Below are 27,845 nucleotides of genomic sequence, written 5' to 3' on the forward strand. Positions count from 1 at the left end.
TACAGAGTCAGATGGCAAAAGCTCGGACAGTTTTTGATTTCACTTTCACTTTAAGGGAATAATTGACTGTGGTTTGAGACTCCTTCTCTGGCATAACTCTTGTGCAATGTTTGCACATTGCATGTGTGATATCCATGGGCTCGCCTTTGGGTGAAATATTTCAACGTGAAGTGACATTTTTCTTCATCACCAACCTAGCCCGCTTGGCTTGCAAAATGATAGAAAAAGATTCCAATTCCTCGCACTAATAAAACGAGGTATTTTACACTTAAAGCCCTGTTTTCAGATCGTTTCTGATGAAATAGAACGGTTAAGTACATACAAGTACATACAAGTACAAGTACATAAGTAAATACAAAAATCTCTGCAAAAGATGCTTTCCAACAGGTGTTTTACCATTTGTTGTAAAACTGTGGACCTATTTTTCCAAACGCCTCACACCCGTAGATTCTTCCGTTTGGAAAGCATCTTTTGCAGCGATTTTTGTGTGAGCATATCAGTGAACACCCCTGACGACTCGGTGCGTTTCACGTCTTTGTAAACGAAAGTTCAATGCGTTTTAGGAAGGATTGTTCCAGTGCACCTATGCAGCCATTGTGGAGGTGGGGGGGTGCTACCACAGAAACCGAAAATTCTCGGGCCAGCAGCATGTGTCCAAATTTCAATCTTAACCGTTCTATTTAATCAGAAACGATCCGAAACCAGGGCTTTAAGTGTAAAATACCGAACTTGTCCTTTAAATAAATGATTAAATAAATAAGTAAGCCCTCGTCCCCCCGTGCTCACTAAAGCCTTTAAGTACACATTCTTGTTCCTTGGTCTTTTTGTCAGATTTTCAAAAACGTTTTTGCTTGAAATAATTTTTTTTAATTTGATTCATACCTGATACCTGATTTGTTTCATCGCTTATAACCCTTTAACAAAGACTTTTTTCAGAATCCCTATAGGAAAAATACTTCCGGAACCAACGCCACTGATAAAGTGGGCGGGCACTAATGCACTCTATTGTGTCTTCTTGCAGGAAATAGATCTTGGAAATGTGGACCATGCTTGTCTGGTTCTTACCGTTTTACACAAATATGGCGAGATGCTGGTGTTTCCAGGAGGTGGTGGAATATCTGTCATCGTCGCCCAGGGATTTGTTAAAAAGATAAGTGTATAATCAATGTTTCTGTTCTCTCTGTATGTCTATTTTGGTGAAAGAGAATAATATATTCATGGCTTAAAATGTATATGTTTACATGGTCCAGTGGTTCGAGAAGGCCAGAAAGCTGTGGGTGGAGGCAGGGTCATCAAGAAATGAGACATTGATAAAGCTGGCTGAGGACTTCTTTGATGCACTGATGGTTCGTAACGGCACATTTTTGGGATAAAAGGAAATGCATTTAAATAGTTGCGTTTACATGCACCCAAATATTCTGTTAGTAATCAGATTGATGGCTTAATTGGATAGAAAAGCCTCCATGCGAACACCTCAGTCGTTCCGATTGAGCTTAATCAGATTCGAAAATACCTTGCACACATGTGCAGTGCCATAATGCACTTAAATGATTGTTTATTTAGGCTATATGTTACGAACTGGTCAGTGGAGGAGATGTTTACTGAATGTTTACTAAATATTTAGTAAAAAAGCTCTTCTGACAAATGTCAGCTTTCTTTTTAGAGACGTCATTAAAGGCACACTGTGTAGAAATTTTGTTTTTGTCAAACAGCGACCCCTAGAGTCGCTGTGGAATACTTGCACTGTCGTAAATACCCCTCCATTTACACCTGGTCACATAAATGTGTTTTTGCGATCTTCAGTTCCCGCGCTATATGCACATTTAATGGAGTGCACGTCACCGAAAGCAACAGATATGAACTGCATTTTATTGATCATCAGCTAAAATTTCAAAATCAAAGACCACAATAAGAGAGAGCAATAACAGCCCTGGTAAGATCATTTAATTTCTTTACTTTTAATTATGATGATTGTGTGTTAAGCGTCTGCGACTTACTTTCACTTTGATTTGCGATAGTTTGCACGTTGGCTTGATGAATAACGATAGATGCTCAGCTTCTCATCTGTGGTGATGCGTGTTCCAGTAGCGTCGTCATATCTGGCTATAACATATAGCCTATAACATATAGCCTATTACACACTCTCACACGTTTTTTTATTTATTTATTTTTAGCATTTTTGGGAGGAGTACAATTTACATATTTGGTTTCAACAACGAGATGCATTTACACTTGTCCAGTTTCGTCTGGAATGCGGCACGGACCTCCTCCTGAAGTGGTTTGAGCGATCGGATTCAAATCCGTCTTGAATGCGTTTCGGGAGGGCATTTACATCGGATAGCTATCCGATCTGAGAAAACGCATGAAGTGGCTAGGTGTAAGTCCACCTGATGGAGTTTTTCGGTTCCTTGCCACTGTTGCCTTTGGCTTGCTCAGTTGGGGATATTTAATTTAATTAATCAATCAATCAATCAACAATACTATTGATCAGCATTACCAAACGTGGACGTTTTCCACTAGAAACAAACATTGATGTATTATTTTAATTTAATACTGTGAAGCTGCTTTGATACAATCTGTATTGTGAAAAGCGCTATATAAATAAACTTGACTTGACTTAAACAGCCCCCATGACAAAAACATACGCACGAAAGCCGAAAACAAATGCTGGTTGGCCTCTCACGTCCAAATTTGAGGAAGTGATTGGCGAAGTGACGTATGCCGTAAAGCAGTCAAATTTTGTAGTTCTTTTTGTGCTCGGGTTACTACCCGAACCCCGAAGTTACGTAGTGCCAGTAAAAGCGATACAGACCCCGTCAGGCTCTGGCAGATGGGTCATTCAACCTATTGTAAGTCGATGTACCATCACAAGGGTCTTGGAAATATATTATGAAGGTTGAAAAGCTACATAGTGTGCCTTTAAGGCGAATTATAATCATGGACGATATTGTCATTGTGACTTTTTTCCAGTTCTAAACGCCGCGCATGTGCTGAAATTTTGTTCAGAATGCATTTACTGTAATGCATATATAAACAAATATGTGAAACGGATTGCAACATATAGGGTTTGTACTGTATAAACAGGACTTTGAATTTGAAATCAGGTAAACATACCTACTGAAAGCAATCACAAATGTCAATTTCTTTTGCTGCAATATGACTTAGCAAATGTAATTGCTAGGAAAAGAGTACAAGAACAAAAGAGTGCAAAAGAAACATATTTAATTAAGTTTTTCACTCGCATCCCATTCGACTACATGGAGAGGGCGGGGTTTATGATCTATTCTGAAGCCAATCACCAGGGAGCAATCAGAATGTTTTGACTTCACTTATCAGGATGTGTGTGGCACAATTTGTACACACACACACACACACACACACACACACACACACACACACACACACACACACACACAAACACATATACTGTAATACATTAGTCTGATCTGTGAATTTTTTTATTTCACCTCTGTAGGTTGTTCATGAAAGTTGTAAAGATGGTGAGTGTTTTGTTCCAGATGTTCAGTATTAAAAAAAAAACCCAGAGTAGGTTGTACAGTGCATTCATTTAAATCTGTGTATTTCCCTCAGGTACATGTGAAGTTACAGAAGCTCTGCTTAGTCACATTGGCAAACTGGCCTCCGATGCCCAAATAAACATCATGATCCAGAAAGAGGTAAGAGATTCAATACAGCTTAGCTTCAGTCACCACTAATATGCATGGAAGTAATCGTTTCGACCAAACGACAAAAACTCATTCAACACCTCCAGACGTGACATGTCACTTGAGCTGTGTTTACCCAGACTTTTCCAGAAATAGAAGACTGAATTACAGGAGGGAATGTATGAAGGATTATTATTTACTCTTAATGACAGGCAGCAAGGAAACTCAATGCTATTCTGGCAAAGATTCCCATGGAGCTGAAAAAGAAGAAGAAGATCTTGTCATCTCAAGAGGCCTCGCGTATGATGTATGTTGGATGATATGATGCATTATCACTCTCCTGTTTCTTGAAGGATTCTTGAGTACTTAACCATACATATAAAAGTTCCCATTTTGCTCCTGTGGACACATTTATTCAGGCAAGTACCTGTAGGGGTACAACTATGCTTGTATTTTAAATCTTTAGTCTGTTCTGTTTTTAATCAGAAATGACGTGGCCAGTCGAATCCTAAGAGGTGGAGGTTAGTGCAAAAATCCATTGTAGTGAATACTTGGGCAGATTAGTTTAGAAAGTGTGATTATAGAATTATAATTAAACACAAATTCAAAAGCACTCATACTATGACTGATTTTAGCTACATTACTGCTGCTGTTTAGATTATGACCTGCAGGTGTCTTTAATGGAGGCCCTCTGCAGAATGACTTCACCAGCTCAGAGGAATGAACTAGCTGACTCCTGGTTTACCATGACTTTTGTCTCCTCTGCATTCAAGAAGATGAAGGATTCTGAGTTTGAGACTGTAAATATGGCCTGACATTAACAGAATTTTTTTTTTTTTGGTTGCATAGAATTTTGTAGTATGTTTTTTGTATGTGTCTTTGTGACAGGACTGCAGGAAGTTTCTAAATATGGTGAATGGCATGCAAGGAGATGGGAGAAGGTACTTGCTTAATGTCTTTTGACAGCTTCCTCTTTACAGCTTTCTCTTTTTTACAGATTTGATAACATGTCTTGGTTTATCTTCTCACAGTGTGTACTCCTACCCTTGCCTGCAGGCATTTTTAGACAAACATGAGGTTAGTTTTCATATTTAGTATGGGACAAAGCCAATAGAAATGAGTATGGAAATACATACATGTAAATATCTGTATTATAATGTTTACAGCTGCTCATGCCAGAGGATGGGAATCTTGAAGCGTTCTGGATTGACTTTAACCTTGGAAGTCAAAGCATCTCTTTTTACTTCTGTGTGACTGAAAAGGATGCCCAGGTAATGACTCTATAGAGCTGGTAAGTCCCGCCCCTTCCGCTAACCCCACTGGACCTCTAGGTTGAAAAATCGTCAATGCAAGTGAATGGGAGAAAATAATTATTTTCTGGTCCCGTTTGAATTGTGCCATGAATGTGAACATATGTTGTCTGTGAATTTTTTATATAATTTTTTGTGTAAAGAATGCTACAATTTAGCGGGTAGAAGTTTGATACGGGTAGACTTTGTGTGAGAGCACTTTGTGGACTACAACTCTTCGCTGCTTTCGACACGTTTGAAACGTCACCACCACTCGCACACGGACACTAGCTCACGGATCCCGCTAAACATGACTGTGTCTTTGGTGGACTTCACCGCCTTCTTTCAGGGAGAGGACAAAATCGTTGAGGTTGGCGAAAACCACGGGTAAGTCAACTTTATGGGGTGACGTCACATAGGCGACATGTAGTCTTTCTCGTTATGTCTTTTCCACAACTGCTAGCCGAAGAATCATACCATATACTGTCAAACTCGTAACATGAAAGATTATATAAAAAATTCACAGACAACATATGTTCACATTCATGGCACAATTCAAACGGGACCAGAAAATAATTATTTTCTCCCATTCACTTGCATTGACGATTTTTCAACCTAGCGGTCCAGCGGGGTTTTACGGAAGGGGCGGGACTTACCAGCTCTATAGTCTCTCAATCTTACATTTGACCTTGGAAAATAACTATAGTATGTAGGTGCAGTAAGCGATTTCTGAGAAATTCTGTTGATATTTGAAATCAACCCAAACAAACACAACGCTCCCTACATTGCTTCGCCCCCAAATGCATGAACACGCAATGCAGGAGTGGATGTCTCTTTATTTGTGGTGCAACGGATCAGACAAAACTCAGGGTTTCAATTTTAGAATAAGAACAAATATATGAATTACATGCATAGATAAATACAATATAATAAAGTAAGGTCTAACAGTAGCCTTCAGGTACAGAAATGTTATAATTAGGCTGAATGTAAAATAACACTATAGTGTTCACTGCGTAAATTAAATATGGATTAATCTTTGTTAAAGCTGTGTTTTGTTGTTTGATTAGCATTAGTGACACAGACAGCAGCAGTTATTTATAGGCTGTTGTAACTTTAAAACCTATCACTTAAGACAGGGTTTCTCAAACTCGGTCCTGGAGGGCCACTGTCCTGCACAGTTTAGCTCCAACCCTGATCAAACACACCTGTTTGATCAGGGTTGGAGCTAAACTGTGCAGGACAGTGGCCCTCCAGGACCGAGTTTGAGAAACCTTGACTTAAGACATAACCGACTGTGTTTACGAGAATACTTGCCAAGACGGGTATTTTGTGTGTCAGTTCAAGTGCAAAGAGATGCGAAAAAGGAATCAATTCAGTGTTCGTGCACTGTCTGAAATGCGCCTCTGTGTGCTTAAATTTAATCTTTAACAGTTGTTGTTTTTTTGGAAGAAATAAATAAATGTGTGAACATTAGATGTATCTCCCTCCTGTCAGGATGGCCAGTGGAACACTCTGTGTATTGCTGAAAATGAGGTCCACAGTTACACAGTAGAAGGTAGTACAATCAACATTGTCTCTTTAAAAACTGATCTCGAGACCCACAAAAACAATAGTTCTGGATGCATATCAATCTTTCGAAGTATTTGTTCTAAGCTGTATATGAACGACACATCTGTCTATATTTGACTTCACAGAGGAGAGCGGCAGAAAGACTCTCCATCTGGTTCTGACTGAGCCTGTCAACATCGACAGCTTAGAGGGCTCCAGAGTCTGCATCAAATTCAGCTCTTCTCTAGACATCCTGCGAGCCGCTGAGAATGTTTATGGTCAGGCTAAAAACAGGGTAAGGGATGTGGCTGACGTTACTTTAAAAGATCACTGATGGACCTGCCTGTACATGAAAGTACAACTTTTAAGATATATAAGTGTCAAGAATCAGATCTAATCAGAATATTTATTTGAGTGTATTCAGTGCAAACCCCAATCTAACAATATCAATGAGATAATCTTCAGTTAATCTTATACACAGTGTTGTTTTTTAAAGCTTTACAGCAGAATGATTAGGCCAAAACTAAATTAATGGATTGACATGTTGATTGATTGATTGATTAATGCATTGATTAAATTCGTGTTTTGATGTGGTTATTAGGATCGCATCATTTACTTGATAAGCCTTTGAGCAGAAGCTGTACAGCCTTAACGTCTGATTAAATCTGCTAAGGGGAATGAAACGCTTGTATTAAATGTGTAATGACTTCTTCAATGCAACTTTCACACAGCATATCAACATTCATGTGTCCCCTTTTGCTTTATGTCAGACGTCTGTTAGAAAGACCTCTATTGCGAAAACACCTGTTCACATCAATCTAAGTTCACAGGAAAGTTCACAGGTGAGTAAATATTAAAAGATGATTTTAAACATCTTCTTCCTAAGGTCAATTGTGACAAAAAAGATGGCTTTCAGTTATGAGTTGTGGGCTTTTATCTTTTTTTAACAAGAATTTAACTCTGACGGTCTGTGTTAAACTAACAGGTTTTTGTTCCTGAAAGTCAAGTGTCCCCCTCTCTGCGTGTAGAGGGAAGTGTATCATCAGTGAGGCATGGCATTCCCTGCCAGTTTCTTGCACATCTAACACCAGATACAAACAATGTTCCCCAAAAGGTAAGACAGTTGAATTGTCCATTTTAGGATGCCTGTAGAGCTTTTATTGAGCATAATGATGTTATGGCAATCAATCTGGCAATCAAATAAGGCATAAAACATTAAACTTTTTTTGTCAAGCAAAGTGCTGCACCACAGAGCTTTACTGTTAAAGGTGCTCTAAGTGATGTTGGGTGACGTCACTTCTTGTTGACGTTCAAAGTATTGTCAAACAAAACGGCGGCAAGCTAGACCCTCCCTCCTCCACATCCGCGCACTAACCCCCCAAACCCCACCCCCAAATCCTTCTTGTCGGTTATTGGCTGGAACAGTTTGTTATGTTTCGTGGTGCGGGTGAGCCCAGTTTGTTTTTCTTGCCATTTGTGGAGCCTGGGCTTTTTTTACAGTGTGTTCAGGGGACAGGCAGCTAGCGGATAGTGAGGAGATGTTTGCTGTATGTGACAATAAATGTTTTGGCCTAAAAAAGGCGTGACATCGCTTAGAGCACCTTTAAAATTAAAACATGGAAGAAAAATTGTGATTATTCCTTAAAAAAATAAAGTTTTAACAATTGTTATTATTATTAGTGTTAGTATTATTATTACATTGAGATGAAGCTAAGAAAATGTAGTCTATTGTATACAGAAATTGTAATCTAATGTATAACTATGTAACTATAGATCAACCTTTATTAAAGTTAATCAGCAAAATGCAGTTAAAGATGCATAAACAATGTTTTGAAATGTTGCAAAAGTAAACAGTAGGAATTTAAGCAATGGATCGCAATGACAGTTCGGACGCTGAGGAAATTGTAGCCTAAACGTTTACTCGTATGACGGACCTCAGCCATAAAATTATGAGCCTGCTAGGCGGCCAAGAGAGCAGGGACAGGCCAGAATTAGACAAAACAATGGTCAGAGGAGACACATTGAGTTGTGGTGTGAGGAGAACAGGGCAGGTGTCTTGGTGAGAGACCAGTGTTAGCTTATAGATATAGTTTTTCCGCTACATTCAGTCTGCCGTGGTGGTCCGCCACACCAAAAACCATCCCGCCACGGCTGCAGCTTCTCAGTGAGGTCCGATATTGTGCATACTATTGTGTTATTGTTAAGCCCCACTAAAGGCATAAAAAGTATAATGTGAGGTAAAAATGAATATTTAAGTCGTTAAGTTAAAGTTAAAAAAGTTAGAATATCCTGTAAAAAAAAGTTAGAATATTTAAGTCGTTAAGTTAAAGTCATCTCTCCTCAGTCATTCTCCATTCAACATTCAAACAGTAACACGATGACACTCTCTCATAGATCAATGTTCCCATTATTATATTTTATTTGTAGATAAAGGTCTATGCAGGGGTTTTCCTGTATTGATTTTTTTTTGGCGGCCGCCAAAGCGAATGACTCCATTGAACTGATTCACTTTAATGAATGATTAAAACAACTGATCTGTCCAACACTGAACTCACGAGACGTCTGAATTGGTGTATAACATCGGTAACACTTTACAATAATGTTCCATTTATTAAACTCTAGTTAACTACTGTACATTAGTTAACATTTACTATTAATAAACTGCACTTCTACAGCTACTACTACTACTAATAGCCTACATAATTGAAATCAAAAGTTGTATTTGTTAACATAGTTAATGCACTGTGAAGTAACATGAACAAACAATGAACAGCTGTATTTTTATTAACTAAGATCAATAAATACAATAACAAATGAATTGCTCATGGTTAGTTCATGTTAGTTATTAGCCTAATACATTAACTAATGTTAACAAATCAAACCTTTCTTTGTCAACAAATCAAACTTTTCTTTGTTTTTTAACAACAAACCTCAGGCCAAACCTGAGTTGCAACGTCACTACATGCATTCACTATATGTATGCTGAGATTTCCGGCCCAAGAACGGACTGTAATCTTGCCGTGCCGTACCAGGCTCAAGTGGAAATATAACTCAAACCGTTCCTTACCATTCTTAGAACCATTCAGCTTGACGGTGGAGAAGTGGCTTAATTAGCTTCATCAGGGGTTAATTATAGTCATGTGTGTTTATTTGACCGTGTATTCCAAGTAGGCTTGCTACGATAGTCGGTGTTACCGGTGTTCAGAAGCAAAAACGTTTACATCACTTGCCCACTGCGGAACCGCCACCAACCATCGATTTGATTATTTTTTTTAAAATATAAAATCATTTAGTTCAGTTAGAGAACAAACACTATTAAACTGAACGTGTCTGCTTAATAAATCATGAGCTGAACGAGAATCGCAGCACAGATCAGCAGCAGGAGTCAGGTTTCATTCATCACGAGAGTGAGGAGCTGACTGACAAGGTGACGGCGGAATATTTGGTGTCAAAGCGAAATGTAAAAGTGCTTATTTAAGCAAATTTGTCATTGCACTGTTTTGTTGTTGTGTTTTTCATTAAGAATAATAGGCAATCCGCCCCAAATTGGCGCTAATTTAATTTACGTACGGCCGCACGTGTCCACGGGCACGGAGCGAGCAGAGCAGAGCGAACGCTTTTAGTTCATTCCTATGGAAAAACGCTTGGTCTATTCTGCTCGCTCGCACATTTTACGTTTGCCTTTAATTAGCGATTTAAAAAAAACCCGCCGGTGATACCGGTATTACCGGTGTTGTCACACGTCGATTAACCGGTGGGAAAATATCCTCACCGTCACATCCCTAATTCCAAGCGAGTTATTAAATTAGATGACCTGTATAATTAACTTTGGTGAAATTTTGTCCTCATTTACCCCGTTGAAGTTACAAGTTTGTATTTTTTCCCTTGAAGCTTTTAACAGCTGAAATATGGTTGCATTGACTCACCTCTGTTAATGTTGCTGTCGTTACGGCTCTGTGTGCACGTTAATGGAATCATAGTGGTCAGAGGTCTCTTGTTCTCCAGAGCTAAGAGCACAAATCTCTTTTTCTCAGATGGCAACGCCTCTACAGATGAAGGCATCCACGGAGCGTCCACAGGGAAGCTGTTCCTCCAGTTGTGTGCTTTCTATAGGTAGGTCACTAAGCAGTTTATGACTTTATCTGTAAGAAAATCTATTCCCGGATTCTTGGATTTCCAGAGTAAGAGTGTGAGTACTCTAAGCTCTGTTTTACACATTTTACCATGTTTAAAGGAATGCTTTCGGTTTAAAACAGGCCCTAAAACTAACTTTTTGCCACACCTGCCAGTGGCCTGTGACTTCAGAAAATTTCCCTGCGAATAAATATTTTTTACCAGCCATGAAACTGTTTTTGCCAATACAGTAATAATTTAAAATTTAAAAAACTAAATTTTAGATACCTATTCCAGTTCCGATACCACAGCTAAACCTACTAGCCTAGCTAATATATAACATTACTAAATATGAGTAAACAGTCAGTAATAAAATAAAAATAAAATTTCAAGCAATAGCACACACAAATACAGTAGAACAAAAATACAAATGAACTGAACAGTGCTTTTCAGGTAAGTTTAACAGTAGTTTTCAGGTATATCAAATGTAAAATAACACTGCATAGTTTTTACTGGATAAATTAAATATAGATTAATCCTAAATAAAGTTACAAAAGTTATTCAGCCAAGAGCATATTTGTCCTTCTGTTGTTTGATTAACGTTAAAAACACATGCAGCAGCAGGAATATTAGGCTGCTGTCACTTTAAGACCAAATGCACGGATCCAATTTCTGATACTGTACCTAATACTGATACATTGTCATGATCCATTGTCTTTCTCAACTGTTTATGCTCACTTAAGCCATAACAGACTGTGTTTACTTGGATATTTGCCGAGACTGGCTTTTTTTTAACACAATTTTGTGTGATTTTGTATGTTCAAGCGCAAAAGAGCTCAATTCAGTATTCGTGCGCTGTTTCAGACACTGCTTTCTAGGCGTACGCTTAGGATGTTTTTGCACAGTAAACTTCCCACAATGCATGCGAGTAATGAATCGAGTTCTCTTTTGAGTATTATTGCACTTTACTATTTCAATTGGCAAGGCTCAAACTTTCGTGACGATGCAGCACTGGCCCATCAACTGTCCCGAGCGTCATTCACGTTTGTTCACGTTCATGTTCTCACAACATTGTATTGTTAGGATTCATAAAAATGTTACCGGCCATCTGGTGATTGACACCGTTTCAAATACTCGCCATATATTACGCGCATTTGGCGCTTGGCCAGTGTTAATTTTAGGCCCTGGTTGAAAACAAGTAAAGCTCTGGAGTGTTGTCGATTACCACACACAATAAAGATCATCTCTTACTGATGATGAAATTACTGTAACACATAGCCACCTTTAGATTTTTATGTAATTTTTTACGTTTTGCAACTGGCTTGGTCCCTTTTTTCTAGTGACGAAGCCAATGGTGAAACCAGCTCTTCAGATGATGAGCTCTTCAGAGAAGAAAAAGGAAATTGAGCTTAGAGACCTCATGATGTCCAAAACATCTCTTTTTTTTCACTCTGAGAACAACCAGAAGAAGGCCCATGTAATTCAAGCACAGGTATAACCTTTATAGACAGTTTCAGATATATCAAATGTTCTCCAACCCTGCTGATAAATCCAGCATTGATGGTCACCAGCATAAGGTATGTTTTGCATCCTGGGACCAGCATGGGTTGATGGCTTGCTGGTCCCCAGAGTGGGAAGCAGGAGTGTTGGTGGACCAGCTACACCAGCTCAGTTGGGCTTGAGATCCACCAGCTAGACCAGCACTAGACCAGCTCTAACTAGCATAAACCAGCCTGGACAACATGAAGTTCATGCTGGTTTATGCTGGATTTTTCAGCAGGGCAGTTTATACTAATGCAGACTAACAAATGGAGAATAGAGTTTATGAAACACAGTTAAACTAACGAAGCCATATACTGTACATGTTTTGGTAATATCAGTGAATCTTGTGTGTGTCTTATTAGTCAACCCCTGCTGCTCAGAAAGAGGACCAACAGAAAATCCAGAGCGTTAAGGCTAAAGGAAAAAAGTTCCGCAAGGTGCTCTGAATTTTATTTGTTTGTTTTTTTAGTAATAGTACTTCATACGTTATTTTATTAATTGTTCATTTTGTGCTTTCTGTTTTTTACTCCTGTTTCTCCTCTAACCCTATACAAACATGTTTTCTGCAGAATATTCCTGTAGACAAAGTAGTAGAGATGGTGCAAGCTGACAAAGAATGTGAAGAGAACACTTTTGGTATTTAATGAACTAAGCTTACTAAGGAAATGCCAGTGCTATTTATTAACATATTTGAATGTTTTTAACCTTATTTTATTTATTTTTGTGAAAGATAACAGCATGGTCCCAGACTCCCAACCTGTGAGAAAGGGTAGCTCATTGTGAGTGTATTTCTATTGGCATTTCGGTTACAGTTTGTCAACTGTTTAACTGGGTAATAGAATAACAGTACGTTCATTGTAGAGAGGACTCTATCTAATGTATGTCAATCTGTTACTTATAACAATTCAGTTCACCGGGTCTCTGGAGCTTGAACTCCAGCAAAATGAGAATCTCTGTATCTGGATCACTGCTGGCATGGCAAAAAGATGGCTCTAAAAACTGCTCTGTATCAGGTGAGTGAACAGATAGAAGAGAGTGTTAAGGTGATTATTTTGTAAAGTATGTTGTATCAGCAAATATACATTACATGGTACTCTTGAATACTCAATTGTGGTCACTATAATTGACAGTTAGAACCACTTTCCTACATAACTGTGCTAGTTTCATGTCACTTATCACTAGGCAGTCTCCTTCTCATAATAAAATATATACAGTCATTTTTACTCTTATGTTTTGTCTTATGAGCCAGTTCTTTTGGTCCTGAATCAGTTAAAAGGAAAACACTTGGAAACACTTTTCCTGATATGTTGTCTTTATATGAATCAGGTGGCTTTGTGTAACCTTGCCTTCTGTGTAATCATCTCCAGATGGTAGTTCTCATCCCCCACCTCAGCGTCTGTCCCCGGCACAGTGTGCACCGAAAACCCTGACCCATAATCAGCTGCAAACCCAGCTCACTCAGAGATTGGAGGAAGTGCTGAAGGAGCAGCAGGGTACAGATGGCCGTGCAGCCCAGAGAGGCTCCTCACTGGAACTCAGAACTGCAGGTCAAGAGAAAGAGAAAGAGAAAGTGGAGAAATCAGTGAGGTCCATGCCTGCTAGACCTACACAACAGAGAAGGAAGAGTGGCAAAGTGCAGGGAGATGCATCAGACCATGAGAATGTGAGACTCTTTTAGTTCAAATATAACTAGTTCTTTATAGATGTCTTTATGTTCTAAAATTATTACAATTATTATTAGTGTATGCTAAGGCAAGCATTACCATTAAGCATTACCATTACTTGGAGTTGATTTGTTCTAGGCACACTGAGATGTGGAACTTACAGCATATGGGTGATGCAGGTTTGAATCAGGCCTTGTGGAAAAAGAAGTGTGCTTGATTGAATTGAATGTAAACTTGTAGTGTAATTCAAATCTTATATATAAACGTATAAATTAATGTATTAAACGTATATTAGGGCTGCACAACATATATATATTAGGGGTTGCACAACTACTGATTTCTGGTAGTCGATTTCTTATCAAAACAATGCTTGACTTACTCGACTACTCGTGGTTCATGCTACTGTAAATTTTTACTTATGAAAGGTCTTACATTTTAGATGACACTTTGACGTATCTAAATGCTTTCCAAATTAAAACTGTCTAATTAGCATACGTATTATTTATTTTTTTATTCTATCTTTGTGGATTTGCTTGTTCACGTGACAATTCGCGTCATTCGCGGCAGCATATTAGCCTACATCTGTCTCCTGCACGCGAGAGGAGAGAGGGAGAAGAAAGTTGGTAAATGTCAGTTCAGTTGTAAGTTCATTCTTTATGTGCTTAGGAGTGTGCGATACGTATTGTCTATGATGATATTGTAATCATTGTATTAACTGTACGAGGCACTGTGAGCTGACATCGCATGTGTCTCGTGCTTTGCTTTCACTGCGTGATGTGTGCAGTTATAGGTAACGTTATGTCCCCATAATTAGTTTTGTGCTATATCATATTATGTCATATATTAGAATATCACATGAGCAAGAGTGCCGGTTTCCTGTGCACTATTGCAAATGTGATATATATTTTATACAACAGTTAAATTAAGTTAACATTGTGAGTTACTTTTTAGACACAATATTGTCAATATTGTTTGTTTTCCCTTTATTTCGCCGACGAGAATTTCAGAATGAAACCGTAGCAGAGTCTCCATGCAACAGACAGCAATGATTTTTTGACTGAAATCTGCTTTTTCATTAATCATTTTAACGATTCAATGAATAAATCACTTGCTTTTCCTTGAATGAATCAGCCGTTTGAACAAATCGGTTTTACTCACTTATTAAGACGGTGACTTGCCACCACCTACTGGCGGTTTTAGTTTCATATTTTAAGTACCCTTTAATTAAAACATTAAAATTAGAAATAATTGTATATTTTATAACTGTATTTGTTTATCTGTATATTTGTATATCTCATAGCTTTATTTATTCAATTGTAAATGGAGTGTAAATACATTAATGCTGCTTCTGTGTCACCTCTACACTGCAAAGATGGATTTTGATTTAATGATTTAATTTGAGTGGTAACAGTGGTACTGGGTTATTATTCTAATAGAATTTAATTTGAATGTTAGCATTTGACATAAAAGGTGATGCATACCTCTAAATAGGTTTAGAAAACATGTCCATATATACGTGAAAATGCCCCTGGAAATCAATTTAAGGTGGCAAATATCGCCCCTTAATAACATGTTAATTTCTGTCACTGCTGTGAACTGACCACTGCATAGAATATGAACAATATGAATATCTTCATGAGTCTGCTGTCAACAACAGGCCTAAACCAGCCATAGTACCAGTACAAAAACACAATCAGTAAAATATCATCTAAGTATTATCAACAAAACTTTGAAAATATCGAGATATATTTTTGTCAATATTGCGCACCCCTAATGTAAGGTATTCATTTTGATTTCTTCAGGTCTTAAAAAGGTCTTAAAAAGCCTTAAATTTGACTTTAAAAAGTGTGCAGCAACCCTGTTACTAATTCATAGCCTAATGCAGCAAAGAAAACAGGAAGGTTTATTATATTAAACTTAGCCTTTGTTGTTGATGTTCTGAAGGTGGCACGTGCAACAGACGGTATGGTGAAGATGATTTCCAGTCATTATAAGAGAAGTGCCAAAGCAGCATCCCCTGACTCTGGCGCCCAGTTTAACATTGCATCAACAAACAGGTGACACAGACGGACCTTTCACTCACGCCTCACCTTTTCCTCTGTTCTCACGTGCAATCACAGTGTTACCTTCACTTTCAGATATCTGTTCAATAAGACTAGCCATCCATCCTCCACTGTAAGTCATTTAGAAAGACATATTTGTAATGCAAGTTAATAGATTCAGTTGTATAAATATGATGATATCTAATCAATGTACCTTTTTTCTTTCCCACTCATCATGTTACAGGAGAAAACTGCTGCCAAGAGTTCAAGTTTGCTCAAATCCAAGAGGCCAACCCAGAAGCTTGAGTATTGCATTTTACTGACTTCACTCCTTTAAAATAGGGACAGTTCGTTCGAAAATGGCTGTTATAAATAAATTAATTTATTGTTTGGTCTCTTCAGGGATATTTATGCATTTACAGAGAACACGCCAAAAATCTGTGTGGTAAGGACACCCATAGCTAAACAAAATAAATATCATTAAATATATAGTATTTAAAAATATGATAATAATTGTCATTAGTTATTAATTTTGTCCTCTTCAGAGAAAGAAATCATCTGATTCATCCCGAGTGGAAAGCAGGTAATTCTGTTCATTTGTAATAAAAAAAATAGCCCCCTCTAGTGTTCAGTAGTTATGTGGACAGTTAAAATCTCTCCTAAGAAACCCTGCGTATTTGTGGACATGTGACTGCTTATTATTATATTATGTATTTTATTGCATATTTACAAAGTTTTTGTTCTTTTTTTCTTTTAGTGCACTAAGTAATTCTCCAGCTTTCTCCAAGTCTGCTAGGAAACCTCAGCTTCCAAAGGTTTCCCATTTCTTAAATTATTTGGGGATGGCCACTTGATTTAATATATCCCTATCAAAAATCCACATTTAATACTTTTATGTTTGTTACACCCCTAGGTTGCTACGACAAATGTGAATAAAAACCTGTTCAGTGATACGGACACAGACAATATGACAGAGATTAGCTGGTTAAACTCTGCCAACAGGAAACCCAAACCCAAAGTGGCAGACTACAGCAGGCAGCCAGTTAAACCCACCTTTCCATCAGCTGACTCTGCATGTATGTTACACCCATGTCTATATTTTAGAGAAGAGATGTCTTATGCCGGGTACACACTGCATGTGTATGTGATGTAGCCCCAAGTTTCCCTTGGTTACAGTTTTGTGGATATCACAGACAAATGCCCGAAATCTGTGGCAAATCGGTGCTCGTTCATGTAAGTGACTCGATCTCGTCGAGTGTATGATCAAAGATACGATCTGATAGAAGCGTCGATGCCCGTAGAGCATGCTCAAAATCTGGACCTGTCTGTGACTGAGAGTCATGCAATGTGAAATATGTCTTGACAGGAAATGACTTAGCTAATGAGAGAGAATGATACAGGGCAAGGGAAGGTTCAGGGGGAGGAGTCATAGACCTGCAACAGAACATAAACAAGCATGGCTTCAGCAAGCAGCCATTCTCTCATTCATATATATATATTTTTTTTTCCCGCTGCAAATCACAAGCTTCTTGCGTACATCATTTTAACAAGAAGAACTCTGTATCTTATTTCCTGTATCTATTCTCGCATGTGTTTGCTTGTGAAATGTAGTTTGTAGACTAGACAGAGTTGTCTGCGATTCTTCCTATTGAAATGTTGTGTAATGTGTGACCCCCCCTGACGCTGATCCTTCCTGTAATGTGCACACAGCAGCAACTTAATGGTACCTCAGACAGTCATGTAGTGTAAGAACAGCAATCCGGCGACTTTGAAAATCGTGCGATGTGTACCCAGCTTTACATCTCCAGCAGTAGTTGTTAACTCTTGTTTATCATCTTCATTACGATGAAGATGGCTGGCATCTATTTAATTAAGGACTACATGCACTTTATGGATAACTACTTCCCCTCCCTCTTTTACATCCTCCTGCACCAGATAATCTCTTACACTTTCATTTTATTTCAGTTAAATCGCCATTTACACCTTTGTCTTCGCCAAAGCCAAAGCCAGTGAAAGAACAAATCAAGCTAAAGCGGGTAAGAACAAGGCCAATCATTTCACAACTGATGTCTTAAAGGAGCCATATTGTAGCTCTTTATTTTTCACTTTTGTAATATTTGCACCAAAAAAAGGGGGAAAGTCCGTGACTCTTACTATTTTATGGATAAGATGACCTCTGTTATGATTGGTTAACCTTTCTGCATGTGAAATAAGTAAGAATGCCCTTGTCAAATTGCTACATTGGTGGTGTTTATTGGTAAATATGGGTGATTTTGTGCTCATAGATGTAATGTCATAAGCAGGACTCATTTCTGAATTAAGCATTTTTGCAGCTTAGTTTAGTCTGAATATCAGTGTGGGTCTGCATAGAAAATGACCTTTTATTTCAGAAGAGCAGTCCTATTTTCAATTATATTTCCCTTCCTGTACATAAGTTTGTAACACTTTTATGAATGAGTAGTATTATGTGTTTTTAAACTCGTTGATCGTAATCATTCCCTTTTCTTTTGGATTGGGTGAATAACAGAAGAGGCAGAAGAAAGTGGCCGAACAGGAGGATAAACGGCAGCCAAGCATCAAAAATAAGAAAGCCACAGGACGACCTCAAAGAGCTGCAGCCTTGACCAAAACCTACAGAGAGCCGTCTGACTCAGACGACCTGTCCAGCCTGTCAGAGAGCGAAAAAGCACCACCCCCTAAGGCATGTGATTTTTCGTTCAAGCGGATCTTCATTAGTGTTAATGCCTTCATTGAAGAATTTTAGAGTCTAGATAGACTAATGATAACAGTCCTGATGAAATTTGTCTTGTTCTTCTCCAAATAGAAAAAGTCAGTTGTCCGACCTGCAGCGTTTCAGCAGACTGTCCCAGCTCAAGCCATAGGACGAGAACAAATGAGAGAGAAAACATCTGTAGAAGTAGCCAGACGACCAAGTGAGACGAATGTGCTGAAAAAGGCAGAAAAGGCCGTTGTGAAGATTCAGCAAGATCAGAGGAATGATAAAGGCAAGAAGATGTCCAGTCCAGAGCACCTCACGGTGAAGAAGACCTCATCTGCTCAGGGGTCCGCCAGAAGACAGAAAGAATCTTGGGCTGCAAGATTGTCTTCCACATTTGCCATGCCTCCCTCCATTGAGAGGATGAGATGTAAGAATTAAACTGCTTTAAATGAGTTTGTATAATTGTATGGCTATTAATCAAAATGTTAATTTGCCAACTTTACAAGTCAGGGGCATAAATCATTTAGTTAATTACCGATACTGAATCACACTAAATTTAATAAATGGACATCCTGGTACAAAGACAACAATCTTTTGTAACCGCTGTGTAATTTACATTTTATTTTTCTCTATAGCAGGCGAAAAAATAACCAACTTGAGATCCAATACTACACCTCTCCGTTCTCTGTCTATCTCTCCAATCGAAGCTGACTCTTCTCCACTAGAGCCTCTCAGTCCTCCCAAAGAAATCCAGGCCCCCTCTCGCTGTAAAACACTAGGGAAAAAAGGTGCCGTGAAACCTCCTTTCTCCATAACACCTGTTTCCACAACCTCCAGAGGCTGTAAGAACACTCGACCTGCTGCTCAGGTAAACAGGAAGCAACCATAGGGCAGGTTTCCAAAGCACATTCATAGATAGATCAAGTACTAATGGGCTGCATTAAAGCTCTTAAAGGGTTAGTTCACCCAAAAATGAAAATTCTGTCAGTAATTACTCACCCTCATGTTGTTCCAACCCCGTAAGACCTTCGTTCATCTTCGGAACACAAATTAAGATATTTTTGATGAAATCTGAGAGCTGGCTCACTCCTCCATAGACTTCTAGGTGACCGAAACTTGCTGGCCCAGAAAATGTTTTAAAGAGATCGTTAATATAGTCCAAGTGACTACAGTGGCTCAATCTTAAGTATATCAAGCGACGAGAATACTTTTTGTGCGCAAAAAAACAACAAAAATAACTACTTTATTCCACTATTCATTTCCTTCAATCTGGGCCTCGAGTTAGTTCACGTAGTGTTTTTGCACAGCGCGTCTGTGTTACACGTCACCACGTAGGCTCACTATTGGCCGACGCTGGTCGTGTGTGATGTGTGTGACGCACAACACAGACGCGCTGCGCAAAAACACACAGCATTTACTATAAAAGACATTTAAAATGTAAAACAATTATGAAAGGTTCCATAAAAATATTAAAACTGTTTTCAACAAAATTATATATACATAGATAATACAACATATTATATATAATTGATAATAATAAGAAAAGTTTCTTGAGCAGCAAATCAGCAAATTAAAATTATTTTTGAAGGATCATGTGACACTGAAGCAGTGCTCAACACTAATAATTTTTTGTCTACTGGCCATATTGGTATTTCCTAGTATTCCCTCACATTCTATTGAATACATAGGAAATCTTCTGATTTTAGTTAAGTTCATGTTCATTACAGTAGCGAATATCAGAACAGCTGATGGATGAGACACCTCAGCATTTATATATATTTTTTAAATGTCAGAATGACAATGATATTCGTACAGTATCTGTAATTGATTCAACAGTGTTTTCATAACAGCATGTATTTCAAAGAAGTAAAGATAACGACTTAAACGTTGGTTAAATGAATAATCAGCTCAACAATATATACAAATAACGTATCATATGCAAACCGGCATGCTAGTAAAAAGCCGTAGAATTTGAGCTGACCTGTAGCTTTATAATGATTTCCAAGAGTCTGAAGTGGATGTTGGTCAACAAAAAGACATCAGGAAATAATATTTACTCTTCGCAACTTATTCAGAGAAATGACGCTGACTGCGTATGGAGTTAACCCTCTGGGGACCAAAAACGCGCCCACGCGTTTTGCTCGTTTTTTTTTTTTAGCAATGAAAATAAACACTAAATGCTCTGTTAATTTTGATCTTTCATTTTCGTGTAATACATCAATCGATCCTGTTCAGTTTCTATTTTTTTTCTGTATACTCACAATAAAAATAAAGTGTTTTGCTTTTTGACAAATAAAGAAAAATTAACATGATGCGATTTCTGCCTTCTCTCTGTCAGTAAACTCCCATTTGAAACGCGTTCGAAAATGATCTATAACTCCGCGAAAATTCAGTCAAACAGGCAAACAGACCCACGGGCATAAAGCTTGAGATCGCATCTTTTAAATGAAGTAATTTATATAAAAAACAAATATTCTCAGCTTCTGTAATCTGTATAAAAAGAGAGCGACTCCAGTCGAGCTCATTACGAGCCATTCAAAAGTAATTTGACCACTCCCCGGAGAGCGCGTGCTATTCAAACGCAAATTCTGAGAACCATTTCAGTCTGTGAAACGCCCCCACATCAGCTGTAAACAAAGCGCGTCGCAATCGAGTGAGGCATAATATAGCCTGCCTTATGGAGAAAAGTTTCCTCAGAACAGTGCTGATATGAGGAGCAATATCTCCTGATATGAGGAGCAGATCCCGCTGAGGAGTGAGGTAGGCTGTTTTCTTTTCTCAAGTGTTGATGTGGAATAACGTTATGGAATAACGTTAGTGTAGGCCTATGCAAACCGCAAAAAGATGAATCGCATTTCTATAATATGACTCGCCTTTCTGTGAGATGAATGAAGGGTACATATTTGTAAAGACTGTTTAGCCTAAATATGAATCGCGCGTCTGTGTGTGAAAGAATAAACTGCTTTGCTATAGCCTACTGAGATGAGTAAAAATCGACTGGAATATGTTGAAATAAAATGTATTTGTATAAGCAACGTATTAAACTGCAAATTAGCATTTATATGCCCTAATATTTCATAAAAACAACGTTACAGTCAGTCACTTGTTGACTAGATTTGGGTACAGTTTTTAGGCTACTGTAGAATATACTGCCACATCAAATAAGCTTTTGTTTAGCAATTTCTGCTCATATCTAACGTTATATATATATATATAGATATAACTATATATATATAACTATATTATTTATATATATTATATATATATATATATATTTGCTATATTCAAACTAATGAATACATATGATAAAATGTAGGCCTATAATCTTTTTTCTTTTTCTTTTTTACAAAGAAAGAGTACACTTGAAATATTGTTGAAATTGTAATTATTGTTGTAATTGTAACATTTTTAATAAAATAGCAAAACATATTTACAAGATAGATGTAAGCGAAATCTTAAATGGTCAATATAAGTCTTCTTCTAAATACATCTTTTGTCCTTGCATTGTGGCTCAGTCAGTGTCACACCTTTATACTGTCACTCCGAGCAAGATGATGCATGGTAAAACTTTTTCATAGTATAGACTAGTGCAATTTAGTAATAGGGGATTGTGTGTATTGTAATATTTCATGTAAATTTGAATCAATTTCTGCTAATAATCCCATATATGTTCATGCTTAGTATTTCCTGCATAATTACGTACATAAATCTATTTTGTATCAGTTACCTGTGTCAGCAGTGTTCTGTAGACACACCTATTTTAACGATTTCTATATCTATATCATTTCTTTAAAATGAATGCCACATAGTTTGATTATTTATAATGTAATACAATGACACTCATGCATTTTAAGTGTGGCATAAGTATCCAGATACTTTTTAGGGCCACTGTAGGTACAAATTCCAGTGTGCTTTGAGTCTTTATTTTAGCATAAAAACTGCTCACACCATTTTACTTTCTTGCTCACACATCTTTATATTGTCTTTGTTGTTAAAGACTCTCTAAAAAGGTTAGTACGGTAGTCAACATTTGAAGTGGATCAAAAAAGTTCTTCAAAGTTGTCCTAAGACAAGAACTGCTATTGTTCAAAATTCATGTATAAGTTTGATGAAAGGTTTGGATCCACTGTATGTTAATGTAATGCGGTTGTTTTCAATCCTGGTCCTGGGGAACACATTTTGTATGTCTCTCTTATCTGACACACTCAGCTCAGTTCATAGATCTCTCTCCTAACGAGCTGATGATCTGAATCAGGTGTGTTCAATAAGGGAGACATAGAAAAGGTGCAGAGTGGTGGGTCTCTAGGATCAGGATTGAAAGCCACTGATGTAATGCAAGTTCTCACCTCTGTCCCACTCCTGCAGGTTGAGCTGAGTCCGGTCCACTCATCACTGACTTCAACTCAGCCCCTCATCATCAGAGAGAAATGCACCCTGTCCTCCCCAATCATCTCTCCTGACCTCCAGGAGGAGCACAGTGCTGACATAAACAGATCCAGCCCAGCATCTTTTGGAAGGAGGTCTGTCATTTCTGTGACAATGAGCCAATCTTCTCGCCTATCTGTGAGCAACATTGCCATGATGTGCACTGAGCTAGAGGTACAGGTTTAACAACTTATTTCTAAGCACAATTACACTTTGGATAGTAGTACGTTTCCGTAACACACACTTCATTCTTGTACGATTTACAGAAAACACCAGCAAGCAAGCAAGGAAGTAAGGCTGAGAGACCAGAATTTAAGTCAGGTGAATAGATTTATAATTAAGTTGTAGTTTTATTTAATTTATTAGTATACAAAAAAAAAGCATCTTATGTATTCTGTGTCAATTGCCAATCAGGTCCGTCCTCAGCCATCCACAAGCATCTTATCCCATGCCAGTCCGCTGATTTTTCAGAGGGAGATGAGGACAGTGAGGAGGACAAAGAGAATAAGGCACCTTCTCCCTCTCAGATAGCACTGAAAATGATGCCCAGAAAGCTGTTTGTGCCTACTGATAAACACTGGACTCCTAGTAAGGGTATTTATCACCTTTTAAAAAGGATTATGTGTCGTCCTAACTAGGCATTATGTGACAAGTTTCCGGCCTTGAGTATTTTCTGCCCTTATGAAAATACCAGCCATTCAAAACATATTTGATGTTTAAAGGTGCATTAGGTGATTACATCTCTAATAAGTGGTCTAAATGTATTTTTATAAATATCCGCTGTGGAAGGCGTAGGGCAGGGGTGCCCAACCCTGCTCCTGCCGATCGACTGTCCTGCACGGTTTATCTCCAACCCTAATCAAACACACCTGAAGCAACCAATTAACATCTTCAGGATCGCTTGAAAATTAAAGGCAGGTGTGTTTGATTAGGGTTGGAGATGAACTGTGCAGGACAGTCGATCGGCAGGAGCAGGGTTGGGCACCCCTGGCGTAGGGCCATAAAATGTTCATTCAATCATTGCATCTGGTCCGAATGAAATGATACCATGTATTCCCCCGTGTGTCAACGTGTGTTTGCATAACACTGCGCAGCCTGTTCACGCAGACATCATACGTCATCAGCACGTTTCACGTATGCTGTGCAGACAGAGCGAGATTGGCATGCAAACAGACAAGTGCAAAGTATATACATTTCAGTACATTTCTGTATCTGACAGTACAGGTCTATGTAGCGATGACTTTTCCCTATGCAGATAATTCAGTGAGATTCGACTGTGTTGATGCTATGTCCTGAAATCGCATATGAATAAAGCTGAAATACAGTGCAATCTTTCCTTATGTCAACAGGTCAATTGACCTGTCATTTCACAATCACTTATGCATGCAAGCAATCGCTTCTGTTTCTCCGCTCACTGTACTGTAAAGTTTTCTCACCGGTGAATGACACATGTTGTAATCCAGTAACGTTGTCACTGGTCGTCTCGCTTCTGGTCTGTGCGCGCGTGCATGTGTTTTGGAGGAGGCGTGGCTTTGAATGGCGATTTACAGGAAGGATGGGGATCGTATGACTTCAATGTTAGCATTTCCCAGATCATCTATTGCACCTTTAAAGGAGCCGTATGTAAGATTGTGGCCAAAACTGGTACTGCAATCACTTTCAAATTACTGTAGAGCGGTGTATCCCCTCCCCCTCCCCCCTGACTCGAGGTTGCCAGATAGGCTGCAGGATCCAGCAGGAACGTTTGTAGCTGCAGCTGTGGTAACTAGAGCAGAGCTGGCAACCCGGATACCGAAACACTACTAACTTCGTGATTGGTAGATAGGTGGAGGGTGGCGCTTCAGGCCAAAACACAACATGACAACATCTACATCAGTTGAGGGCTGCAACTTCACTTTTAAATGACAATATCCTGGCCGGACTACTGTTGTCAGTGATATAAGTATTTGAAATGAACATGATTTCTTAATGTCTAGTGACATATCAGTGACCATTTTATGATTAATTGAAATACATTTCTTACATACAGCTCCTTTAATATACAGCCATGTAAAGCGAGATTTTGGACCAATGAGATTTAACTGTAGGCAGAGCTACTCAGTATGACACGGCGAGGATAGAAACTAAGCAACCCTTGTTGAAGATGGGGTTTATTGTTTTGATATATGTGATGTAGTCTCTAATATAACACACAGCACATTACTGAATATTTAGGTTTTGCAGTCAGTTTAACTGAATGTGCTTCTCATTAACTTTCCCAGACACATATATATCCCAATCCTGACTCATCAGGCACTGTTACTGGTGATTCTGCTGGGAAAATTTCCTGATTTAATGCGAAGAAACTAGCCCAGATTTGTTTGAGTGAATGACTTTATGTTTCTGTGCCTCAGGCCCCGATATTAAACAGATGGTGAAGGATCAGAGCAGCTCAGAGGAAGAGGATGAGGACATAGTTGCAGACAATGGAAAAAGAAAGAAAAGTTACCAGAGAGGCCTGAATAAAAGGGCCAATGAAACAACAATCTCCAGTAATGAGAGAGAGAGAGAGAGAGCTCACCAAGGCTGCATTTATTTGATCAAAAATAGAGTAAAAACGCAATATTATTAAAGTTTTTACAAATTAAAATAACTGTTTTCTATTGTAATAAAGAGGAAATTGATACATTTTTCAGGATTCTTTGATGAATAGAAAGTTCAAAAGCAGCATTTATTTGAAAGACATTTTGTTACATTATAAATGTCTTTACTGTCACTTTTGATCAATTTAATGCATCCTTGCTAAATAAAAGTATACATTTCTTCAAAACAAACAAAAAAATCTCATAAATAACCGAATGGTTCAGAAGCTCATCTGTACTGCTTTTGAATTTGCTGAAGTGTGTGTGTGTGTGTGTGTGTGTGTGTGTTTCCTGCAGCTGAGGAAGTGGAGACACTGTCATCTTGTACGAGGTCCAGTTGCAGGCATACCAGTGTGGAGGCAGACATCGACCTGACCCAGCCTGATCAGGAGGTGGGCTTTATCTGCCATCAGTTCAGCTCAGAGATTAAGAGGAAGCTCAAGGTGGTATTCGTCTCAATTTTCTCACTAAACCACCATTTGAGGATTCAAACCCGCTGCATTAAACAAGTGTTTATTCGCCTTTTCCACTAACTTCTCTTGTGTGCTTCTCAGAATCGCTGCAGGACAATGGATCTTTACACCAGACAGTCTTTAAAGACCTTACAGCAACACATGTCCTCTGTCAGTGTCCAAGTACACCAGTACAGGTCAGACGTGACCCTCGACTTAAAAGAGTTTCTGCCTTCTAGCATATTTGATATTTACCTGTTCTGCTTTCTTTGTCTGTCCTCCTTATATAGTTCTCAGAGGCTGGAGAAAGTGAAACAGGTCCTGTTGGGTGAAATAGAAGACCTGGAGCAAGACGACATGGCTTTGAGGAGCATGGAGGAGGAACTGACCGTGAGTGTGCTGACTTGCCAAGTGCCTTGTAATAAGAATAATAAAAAAATTAACTTATATGTAAATGGCCTCTGACTTAATCAAACTATTTGTAGACTTACTGGCAAAAGCAGACCTTGGCCTTCCATACATACCAAGAGAAAGGAACCAAGAGGTGAGAATATAACAGATGAATGCCATCGATTTCCTAGCTGTCATGTAAATGTAATCACAATTCCTGTTTATGACTACGCAACAATCTGTGGGTCGTTCTGGGTTGTAGTAACAAACAGGATTTCCCAGCCATTCATAGCAAAAATGGTGCAAGATTTATGTAATGCTGCTTATTTGTTCACTCTAGTGTTATAATGGTAAGAATCTTGTGATTTCATTAGAGCTTTGAAAAAGGGCTGCTAAAAAGACTAGATTTTGTTGTTTCAGACTACAGAAGTTAAAAAGCACGGTTCAGACTGATGCGCATGATTGTCTAGAGTATGAGGATCAAATCTTCTCTTTGGAGGTGAGGATCTGAATCTGTGGGGTCCAGAATGGTTTGATAATTGTAGTTATTGGGTTATAACAACTATATGTACAGTTCAAATCCATTTTAAGCATTGACTGTCTAGATTAGACATTTTTTTTGAAACAAGGTTGCTTCTGTCGCAGGTGTCTTTGATGAAGAAAAACATGAAGTCAGTTCAGGAGCGTTTCTTCAAAGAAATGGTGAGAAAGAGCCCAAGGGCAGATATTTAATACTTAAATTCACATAAATTTCTTCAGGACTGAATTACATTTTTCTGGTCTTTGTAGCAAGATGAAGATTTGACAAGTGTGCGACGAGGACTGCAGTCCTTGTTCTTCCCAGATCCATCCAGGTTCTGACCAGAGTAAAAAAAAAACACCCTTTTGAAAACTATTTTATTGAAGCCATTCTTAAAATATGTTTGTATGCTTTGATGTTATTAATGTTATGTTCTTTAAAATTAATACTACTCAAAAGGTTAATTTTTTTTTATTTTGAATATTATACTTTATGCGGTTTATTCTGGTGTCCTTGAAAAAAAAGGTGTTGGTTGTATATGGTTTTGTGCGCATATTTGCTTGTGATTTTTAATGTAAATAATGAATAGTTATGAAAAGTGTCTCTAAAACAAAGTAAATGATATAGGTGTTGTAAGAACTAATGTATTTATTTGTAACATTCCACCTCATAAAAATCACCTTTAGATTTGTTTGCGCAGAAATTAAAAAGTGGATTCTGGATTCTCAAACCATCTTAAGTCAAGATAACTTTTCTTTTTTGCATTCACTAGCAATGGCCTAAATAAGCAAACCTCATGGGTTCAATTTATGGGAGAATAAATATGGTTGAAAAATAAAGCCTGAAAACTGTACT

General features: G+C 38.2%; 1 protein-coding gene across 1 annotated transcript; it reads left to right on the forward strand.

The window, feature by feature from the left end:
- Positions 1-1,241: 1,241 nt before the first annotated feature.
- Positions 1,242-27,745, forward strand: sycp2 (synaptonemal complex protein 2; the record flags this gene model as incomplete). The annotated part of the gene is made up of 36 exons (XM_084429186.1): positions 1,242-1,346; positions 3,476-3,500; positions 3,592-3,677; positions 3,878-3,972; positions 4,152-4,186; positions 4,323-4,465; positions 4,554-4,606; positions 4,697-4,742; positions 4,832-4,936; positions 6,449-6,509; positions 6,649-6,797; positions 7,273-7,344; positions 7,488-7,616; positions 10,537-10,615; positions 11,956-12,107; positions 12,520-12,594; positions 12,727-12,793; positions 13,525-13,739; positions 16,409-16,446; positions 16,621-16,678; positions 16,777-16,939; positions 17,829-17,899; positions 18,391-18,564; positions 18,688-19,009; positions 19,218-19,450; positions 22,948-23,181; positions 23,274-23,328; positions 23,422-23,601; positions 25,401-25,538; positions 25,926-26,071; positions 26,183-26,277; positions 26,371-26,470; positions 26,566-26,624; positions 26,891-26,969; positions 27,116-27,172; positions 27,260-27,745. The coding sequence occupies 36 exons, from the start codon at positions 1,242-1,244 to the stop codon at positions 27,329-27,331; spliced, it is 3,966 nt and encodes a 1,321-aa protein (XP_084285312.1). The 3' UTR covers positions 27,332-27,745.
- Positions 27,746-27,845: the final 100 nt, after the last annotated feature.

The sequence above is a fragment of the Rutilus rutilus genome (assembly GCF_951802725.1).
Source record: "Rutilus rutilus genome assembly, chromosome: 13".
Lineage (NCBI taxonomy): Eukaryota > Metazoa > Chordata > Actinopteri > Cypriniformes > Leuciscidae > Rutilus > Rutilus rutilus.